General features: G+C 67.7%; 2 protein-coding genes across 4 annotated transcripts in view; both read right to left on the bottom strand.

The window, feature by feature from the left end:
• Positions 1-195, bottom strand: part of NSD1 (nuclear receptor binding SET domain protein 1) — a 59,944-nt gene extending 59,749 nt beyond the window's left edge. The window contains exon 1 of the mRNA XM_021410912.1: positions 108-195. The gene's annotated coding sequence lies outside the window, so the exon portion shown is untranslated. The remainder of the gene's footprint in view (positions 1-107) is intronic.
• FGFR4 (fibroblast growth factor receptor 4) lies at positions 3,639-8,842 on the bottom strand. Of its 3 annotated transcripts, none has more exons than XM_021410916.1 (17): positions 8,614-8,842; positions 7,647-7,916; positions 7,466-7,555; positions 7,210-7,376; positions 7,002-7,125; positions 6,609-6,799; positions 6,393-6,531; positions 6,109-6,299; positions 5,802-5,947; positions 5,565-5,686; positions 5,370-5,480; positions 5,109-5,299; positions 4,880-5,002; positions 4,731-4,801; positions 4,373-4,510; positions 4,195-4,300; positions 3,639-4,125 (listed from the first exon to the last, which is right to left on the bottom strand). In XM_021410916.1, the coding sequence occupies exons 1-17, from the start codon at positions 8,693-8,695 to the stop codon at positions 3,979-3,981; spliced, it is 2,409 nt and encodes an 802-aa protein (XP_021266591.1). In that variant the 5' UTR covers positions 8,696-8,842; the 3' UTR covers positions 3,639-3,978. The 3 variants fall into 3 exon arrangements, with proteins under 3 accessions (XP_021266591.1, XP_021266590.1, XP_021266592.1); XM_021410915.1 differs by having other exon boundaries at positions 6,109-6,302; XM_021410917.1 differs by lacking the exon at positions 7,647-7,916 and having other exon boundaries at positions 6,109-6,302.

Raw genomic sequence — 8,848 nt, forward strand, 5'->3', positions numbered from 1 at the left:
CTCGGCCAGCGCGGAGATGCCCCGCCGCCATCCCCGTGTCGATGTGCCGCCGCCGTGACGCGGCCCACGGTGCCCCACAGGAGCACGGCCCCGCACCGCGCCCTCACCGCTCGAGGCCCCGGGAGCGCCTTTCCCTCCTTCCTCCCCGCAGCCACGTGCCCCGCGCCGCTCCCTCACGCTCCCGAAATAAAGGCGGTTTTATTTAGAACCCCCCCGGGGGCAGGGCAGGGCTCCGCGTGGCAGCGCACAGCCGCTCCGCGCCCCATGGCCCTCCCGGGGCCGCACAGTGCCAGGATGGGCCCCCGCACCGGGGTGGGCCCCCACCTCGTTTCCCCTTGTGCGCGGGGGGGGGCTGCGGGCAGGGCCTGGTGCCACGTGCTGGGGGCAGAGCGCGTGGGCACCCCCAGCGTGGCCCAGCCACCCGAGCCTGGTCCCGGTGCCCCACGTGGCGCCATTTCCAATCCAACCCGTAGCTGTGGGGCTGCCACCGTCCCCACGGACTCTCTTCCAGCCGCTGCGCTCCCGCTCGGGTGCGCAGCACGGAGCCATGGCCGCCTTTGTGTGTGTGCACCGCGGGGCCTCTGCTCGAGCCCTTCCCCATGGGCCTCCGCCCGGTGCCCCGTGCGCCCGCTCGCCTTCCTGGCGGCCCCTGGTCTCCGCTGCGTGCACAACGCCGCGGGGTGGGCCGGGTCCAGGGGGGAGCGCAGCCCCGGAGCGGAGCGCAGCACAAAGGGTTCTGGGAATGCGGGGTTGGCGAGCGCGGGCGAAAGGGTTAAGGCTGGCGGGCAGGGGGAGGGCTGGCCGGGCCGGGAGGAAGGAAGCAGAGGAGGAGAGGAGCGGGGAGCATCCTGCCCGCAGGGCCGGCAGGGGCCCCTTCCCCGGGGAGCGAGCGGCTTCGCCAGGCCCCGGGCCGCGGGGATGGGCTCGGCTCTGCTCCGCGCTGGTAGCGCCGTGCCCCGCGCTGCAGGCGGGCAGGGCTGCGCCATCCGCGGTGGAATCCCGCGGGGGTCCCCTCGCCGGGCACGGTGCCACCCCCCTGCCGTCCCCACAGCCCCCAGAACGTCGGTCCCAGGGCACGCGGGGGGCCCGGGGAGGTGGGGAGCGAGGCCCCCAGAGCGGGGCTCTGGGGACGGGGTCCCTGCAGAGAGCAGCGCTGGGGTGGCGCGGGGCTACTGCACAGCGCTGGAGGAATGGGCTCGGTGCCCCACGCCCGCTTCGTCCCGTTTTTTCCCCGCAGATTCGTCCCGGGGGCCGGGGAGGAGCGGGGCAGCGCCCGCCCGTTCCGCTGCCGCTCCGCGCGGAGCTGCCGCCGGCGGCCGGGAGATGGGGCTCGCGGCCCGCCCTGCCCGCACAACCCCGCAGCGCTGCGGCCCCGGGCTGCCCGCGGGTTGCGCCGTGCGGGGGGAGCGTGTTTCTGTCCAGGGGGGTTTGCGTGCGCCAACGGTGTGAGTACACAGGGGGCTGTGCGCGGTGCTGCAAGCGTGCACGCGTGCGTGTCCACGGGAGGGTGCGAGCGTGGGGCTTTTGGCACTGCGTAGGAGAGCGGCCGTGGGGGTTTGGGTGCGAGCGGATGTCCGGGAATGCGGATATCTTGCCTTCCTCAGCTCTGCGCCCAGGAAGCAGCGTGGGCTGCCGTCACGCGTGGGATTCAGTGGGCGCCCTTTCCCGGCCCTCCCGTCGTTGCCCGGAGCCGGGGGTGCTCACGGGGCGCGGTGGGCAGAGGGCAGGAGCACGGCGTCTCGCAGCCCCCAGCCCCACCCTGCCCTGGGGCAGAGGTGTTCTGCATCCCACAAAAGCCAGATGCTGCCGGGAGATAAGATCCTCGCGCCTTTGTTTTGGGGAGAAAAGCCAAGAGCACCCTCCCTCCTGACAACAGAAGGTCGTTAAGCGAAGGCATCTCCGGCAATGGGCTGGCACCAGGAGCCGGCTCGGTGCCCCAGGCACTCAGTATCACCCCGGGACTCCCCGTGGGCAGCGGAGGTCCCACGTCCCGCGTGGAGCAGCCCCGGGCTCGCAGCGCGGCACCACCCGGGGCCCGGTGCCAGGGCCCGGAGCTGGGGGAGGGCGTGTGGGAACGGTGCCTCAGGAAACCAGCGGGATTTACTGGGCTACACGCTAAATCCCCCTCACAAAAGGGGCCTGTTCGTGGGGACAGGATGCCGGTGGCTCAGCCACACTTGTTTGGCCAGCAGAGCCTGGCGGATTAAGGACAATTGGTTCAGCCCTGACAGAAAACACCAGGAATGTTCAACAATAAAACCATCCTCCAGTTGGTGTGAGGCTGCGGGAAGCGCCGGCAGCCTCCCCTGCCCCATGCCCTGTACCCCGCTCCATCTCGGTGCTCCCCAGCCCCACGATGAAGGGGATGCACGGGTGTGTAGGGCAGCAGCAGATCCCGAGCAGGGGATGGACACAGCACCGGGCACCACAAGAGCAGTGCTGGGGGCACCCACATGCTGGGCTGTAAGGATCACCCCCCAGCCTGTGAGCACCCAGAGGTGGAACATGGCACAGCCCCCACGCCAGGCACAGCCCAGGGATGGTGCTCCTGTGGCTTTGGGGGCCAGAACTGGACAGCCCCCCTGCGCCTGGGCAGTTTGCCCTCCAGCGCGTGAATGCCCCATTCAGGGCTGTGCTAAATGCATTGGTTCTGGCACATTAGCAGACAGCTGGGATCCTTCCCCGGGGCAGGGAGGCTGTAGGACCGGGGCAGGTTTCACACCTGCTGGTGGTCTGGGGGCCCTTGGGGGGGGAGGTATGCCCAGAGGAGAGGGGGAGCAGGGCCCCATGGCCAGGAGCTGGGAAAGGGGAAGCAGAGCTGGGCTCCCCCTGAAGTAGGGAGGGGGCCCTCGGACAGCTCTGCAAGCATGCGCAATGCAGGGCAGGCTGTGCCCCCCCAGCACTGCCCAAAGATGGCTGCACCCCACTGCCAGCACAGCACAACTGTATGGGTGAGACCAAGGGGCCCTGTTCCACCTGCTCTGAGCCCCAGAGGTTGGCTGGGGAACATCGCTCCCCAGAGCCAGCTCCCATGTGTGATGGGGGCTGCTCCCCTCCACTGGAGCTGCCCCTGCAGCTGGGAGCTGGAGAAAGAAACAAGATCCTGGGGCTAACGGCCCGACAAAACCCAGCCCTCGCCAGAGTGGAGGAGACGAGGTGAAACCCTAGACCCAGGGAGACAGCTGCAGCCCGTGCCTGCCCACGCTCCCTGTGGAGCTGAGCTGGGTGCTGCAGGGCAAAGTGGGCACCAGGAGCAGGGCCTGCAGCCCCCAAACCCTGCTCCTGGGGGCACTGGGGTTAGGAGAAGGCAGCGCAGAGCCCATAACTCACTTTTATCGGGTGTCCTGGGGCCAGCCCAGGTAGGGAGGGGGGGACCCCACTGTGCGGGGCCTGGGGCTCTTTCCCAGCCTGGGAGCCAGCAGCAGTTGGTGGATCAGTTTCAGGGCGATGCTGGTAGCGGAGTTCACGGTGGCTTAGTGCAACAGCGGCTAATGGGGAACAGATGCAACAGTGCTTTGTGCCGGAGTGGGGCTGGAGGCACAGGACCTCGCTTCCTGCACCTGCGGCACTGCCCCCCCCGGCAGCGCTGCCTTCCTCCCTCACCCCTGGGAGCAGCCCAGAAACTGCACCAAGATCTATTAAAAAAAAAAATAATAATTTATCAGGTCGATATTTCATGTACATAAATATTCATCTCTATGGCTATGTACAGAGGCAGGCAGCGGGGCTCCCCCCAGGAGCCACTTCCATTGAAGCACTGAACAACAGCTGGCTCTCCAGGTGATGCCCGGGGCCCCAGGGTGATGCTCACCCCTGCGAGGCAGGGGCTGACGCTGCCATGTCCCAACCAGGGCTGCAGGCTCCAAGCAGAACCACTGAGGAGGAACCCAGTCCCCACCAAGGGGAGAACCCTCTGCCCAGAGAAGTGGGGAACAGCTCTGTGTGGATGGCTGCTGGCATCGCCAGGCCCTGCCGCCCCTAAGTCCTGCCGCTGGGGTAGGCGAAGAGGCAGGGAGCGAGTGGCAGCGGGTCGTGGGTGAAGACGGAGTCGTCGGAGGAGCAGGTGCTGGTGGTGTCCTCGCAGGAGGGTGAGTACTGCTCGAAGGGCATGGAGAGGTCCAGGTACTGCAGAGGACACAGCGCTGTCACTGCCTGCCCTGTGCCCCTGCAGGGGCCGTCCCCTCCTCCGCTCACCTCCTCCGAGATGGCCGCCAGAATCTTGTCCAGCCCCTCCACCAGCTGCTTGAAGGTGGGCCGCTGCGAGGGGACCGCATGCCAGCACTCCCGCATCAGCATGTACCTGGGGTTAAGGGCACGTTATGGGGGTGCTCCCATCCCCCTGCTCGCCCACCCCCCCAGCGCCGGTACTCACAGCTCGTGGGTGCAGTTGGACGGGCGGTCCATGCGGTGCCCCTCCTTCAGCAGTTTGAAGAGCTCCTCCACGGGGATGCCAGGGTACGGGGAGCCGCCCAGCGTGAAGATCTCCCACATCAGGATCCCAAAGGACCACCTGCGATGGGACGTGTGTCACTGTCCCAGCACCCTCCCACAGCAGGCAGGGCCCTGTTCCCCCACCCCTCTCACCCTGCTGTCCCTGGGAGCAGGGACGAGAGCTCTGGCCAGCCTCTGAGCAGAGCTTCACGGTATGGAGTGCCCCTGCCCTATAGCTGAGGACCCCACAGGGCTACCTCACCCCAAGCACGTGGCAGCCCCTGGCCCCCCACACTCACACATCGCTCTGGTGGGTGTAGACGCGGTCGAACAGGGCCTCAGGTGCCATCCACTTGACGGGCAAGCGGCCCTACAGGAACAAACCTCAGCTCAGCCAGGCCTATAGGTTCCCATTCCACCCCTGCCACACACCCAGCCGTGCGCTCACATTGCTGGTTTTCTTGTAGTAGTCAATATCGTGGACATCCCTGGCCAAGCCAAAATCAGCAATTTTCATCACATTTTCTGCTGTGACCAGGACGTTGCGCGCAGCCAGGTCACGGTGGATGCACTGCCAGGGGGAGCACATCACCTCAGGCGTGAGATGGCGGCTCCCACACCAGAACCTGTGCCCAGGCCTCACGCCCCGCGTTGTGGCACCAGGCTGCCGTCCCTACCCGCTTGGACTCCAGGTACTCCATGCCACGGGCCACCTGATAGACGCAGGACACCAGGTCCTTGAAGCAGAGCTGCTCCTCGGGCAGCGCCGTGATGTCGAAGGTGTAGTCGGGTGTGGGAGGCCGCCGGGCCCGCAGGTACTCGCGCAGGTTGCCCTTAGCAGCAAACTCCACTATCACGTAGAGGGGCCCTGGGGAGGGCACAGAGCACTCAGCCCTGCCCCATCCACCCCAGCACCCCCCTGACCCCGAGCCCCTCACCGTCCTGCGTGCACACCCCCAGCAGGTTGATGATATTTTTGTGCTTGTCCATCAGCTTCATCATCTCCATCTCGGAGATGAGGTCAGCCAGGTCCTTGTCGGTGGCGTTGTCTGGGGACAGAGGGCTGTGTCACTGCGAGCTGGGGTGGCACCAATGCAGCAGCCATGCCCAGGACACCGCAGCAGAACCGTTACCTTTGAGCATTTTGACAGCCACAGTGACGGCTCGGTCCGGCCGCTCCCTGTCAATGCCATATGCCTCTGCCCGCACCACCTGCCCGAAGCAGCCCTCGCCTAGGGGCTTCCCCAGCACCAGCCTGGGGAGAGGAGGCAGAGCCATGAGCATGCCGTGGGGCTGACCCTGCTCTGAGCCCAGGGGGCACAGGGCCCCGGCGCTGGCACTGCCGTCCCCAGCCCTGCCCAGCTCCGTACTTCTCGCGGGGGAATTCCCACTTGGAATCCAGGGGCAGGTCCAGCTCCACGACGCCTGCCAGCATGGGGGCACAGCTGGAGGAGAGGCGGGTGACGCGCATCAACGATGTGCTGGACTTCCCTGAGGAGCTGGAGTCCAGAGAGAACTGCGAGGACAGCACAGCAGCCCTCAGACACCCGGGACTTATGCTGAGACCCGGTGCTGCTGGGAGCTACCGGGTGAGGGCAGCCCCAAGGACAAGGTGACAGGGACAGGTGGCACCAGCAGGGTCAGTTGTCACTAAGGTGCCCCCAGCTCAGCCCTCACCTGTCGGATGAGTGGGAATTTGGAGAGCTTGTGCACCGCCATGGGCTCCAGGGGCTGCTTGCTCGGCTGTGTCTGCATGCGGCACAGCACGACGACGACGAGGGCCAAGGCCATGGCCAGCGAGCCCGATGTGTAGATGATGATGTCGGTGTACTTGGCCTCGGGGGTCTCGGCTTCGTGCACCAGCTCTTCTTCTGGGGGGAGAGCACACATCAGCCTGCACCAGTCCCTGTGCTGCCCCCACCGCCCCCTAACCCTGGCCCTAGCCCAAACCCTGGCCCTACCTGGGAGCACGGTGAGCCACGCCGACTGGTAGGAGAGCCCGATGGAGTTCCCTGCCAGGCAGGTGTACTCTCCCGCGTCCTCCATGGTGACATTGCGCAGGTACAACACCTCCACCTCAGAGCTGTTGATATCTGCGGTCTGTGGGCAGAGCGAGGGACCGTGAGCATCCCCACGTGAGGACAAGCTCCGTGAGCCCGTCACCCCCCGGGCGCTACCTTGAGCACTTGCACGTAGGGCACCCCATCAGGGCCATAGCTGCTGCCGTTCACCTCGATGTGCTTCAGCCACTGGATGTGGGGCTGGGCGTCGCTGTACACCTTGCAGAAGAACTCCACGTCGCTGCCCACCAGGGCGGTGGTGTTGGCAGGCAGCCCCGCCTGCAGGATGGGCCGGTGCGGGGACCTCTCTGTGCCCGGGGCATAGGGGCAGGGTCACCCACGGCACCCAGGGGCGGCCCAACCCCACCTCCCTCGGGTGCTGGGAGGGAAGGGCTGCTCAAGCAGAACAGAAAAGGACGGGCTCCTCCGCCTTCATCCCCTGCAGCCCGTCCCCTCTCCCCAGCGCAGTGGCAGCAGGGACCCCTCCCGGCACCGCCTGCGGACCCTCACCCAGCACGTCCAGCAGGTAGCTGTAGCGGATGCTGCCGAACCTGTTCTCCACCAGACAGGTGTAGTTGCCGCGGTCGGAGGGCACCACACTCTCCATCACCAGGCTCCAGTGCTGGTGCCGGAGCTGCGATGGGGAGCAACAGGTTCAGGGAGGGCTGTGGCCGAGCCAGACACCAGGAGAGGAAGATGACAGAGGGGGGGCCCTTACCCGTATGCCCCCGATGCGGTGCTCCCCCCGGAACTCACGCCCGTTCTTGAACCAGCGGATGCTGGGGCTGGGACTGCCCGAGGCCGGGCAGCGGAACTTGACCGTGTTCCCTGCGGGGACGGCGTACAGCTTCTTGTCCATGCGGTGCGGGTGAGTCCAGTACGGTGCTGGGGAGAGACGGCGGGCATTGTGGGATTGGGGTGCACGGCCCAGGGTGGGGGCTGCCCCCGAGAGCTCTCCCCATGGCGGCACTCACCTCTGTGCACATAGACGGGCTCCTCGCTGCGGTCTCCGTGGGGACCGTCCCCGTCGCTGTCTTCATCGTCATCCCCCGATGCCAGCGAGTCTGCAAGGGAAAGCAGGTCACGAGGGGTGTCCCCGTCTGCGGGATGGGGAAATCGGGCTGCGCTCCCCTCAGCACTGCTCTGGGCTCTCACCCACAACAGAGATGGTGAAGTTGCGCAGGACTTGCCCGGTGCCCCGCGCCCGGCACACGTAGAGCCCCGAGTCCTCATAGGCGACCTCGGCAATCTCCAACACGCTCTGCTGGAGGCGGACGCGGGGCCCCGGGACCAGCGGCCGCGACTCCTTGTACCAGACCACGCTGGCCCCGCTCTGGTTGGCGTCGCAGTACAGCTTCAGTGCGTTGCCCGGGTCCAGCAGGAGGTGTTCCTCCTCCGACTCCAGCAGCGGGCTCTCAAACAGCTCTGCAGCCCGGGAGAGACGCGCTGAGCACCGTGCACAGCGCTCCCCAGCAGCGGAGTCCCACCACGCTCCCGCCCGGTGTGCAAAGCGCACACACCGCGGCGCAGTGCCCGGCCGCCCCGTCCTGGCCAGAGACGCGGGCGAAGGCTGGACTCTGCCCCCGGACACTGGGACGAGGCTTCCCCGCGGCTGCCTGGCACTGCCGTGCTCCCGGCCAAGGCCGCCCATGCCACAGTCCTTCCAGAGGGGTCACTCTGTGGGTGCCCGCGCCCATCCTGCCGCACTGGGATGGGAAGGGACTGGGAGCTCCCAGCATCAACCCCCCGCCCGCCCGCCCCCCCCTCCCTGCGGGTCTGGCCCACGCTGGGAAAGCGGCTCCAAAGCAAATATTCTGCTCAGCTCTAAACCCAGAACTGCTCGGAGCAAAACCACGACGCGAACAAACCCAAGGCAGCGCCAGAGCAGCGACGCAGCGACGGTTTGGCTGCGCCGAGACCCGCAGCCCCCGCCCCGTCCGCGTCTCCCACGCGCTGCCGCCGTGCCCAGAGCCCCGCAGCTGTCAGCACCGCGTGCGCACCATCGCACCGCACCGGCACCGCCCGCAGCACCGAGCCAGGCTGCAAGAAGCGGGGCCGGGAACGACCAGCAACGGAGCCTCAGCCTCAGCCACCCCCAGCCCCCCCCCCGTCCCGCTCGTACCTGGCTCCATCTCCCCGCGCAGAGAAGCGGCCGGGCCGGCCGCCAGCAGCAGCCCCGCCAGGACGAGGCAGAGCGGCCGCATCTTCCGGGCCTCCTGGGGGACGCGACAGCGCGGTGACGAGCTGCGCTGCCCCGGGGCCGTCGGACAGAGCCGGCTACGCGGAGCCCCGACGGCGCGGCGCGGAGTACGGGGACGGCGCGGCTCCTCCAGCCCCGAGCGGCCGCAGCGGGGAGG

This window comes from Numida meleagris, chromosome 12 (assembly GCF_002078875.1).
Source record: "Numida meleagris isolate 19003 breed g44 Domestic line chromosome 12, NumMel1.0, whole genome shotgun sequence".
NCBI lineage: Eukaryota > Metazoa > Chordata > Aves > Galliformes > Numididae > Numida > Numida meleagris.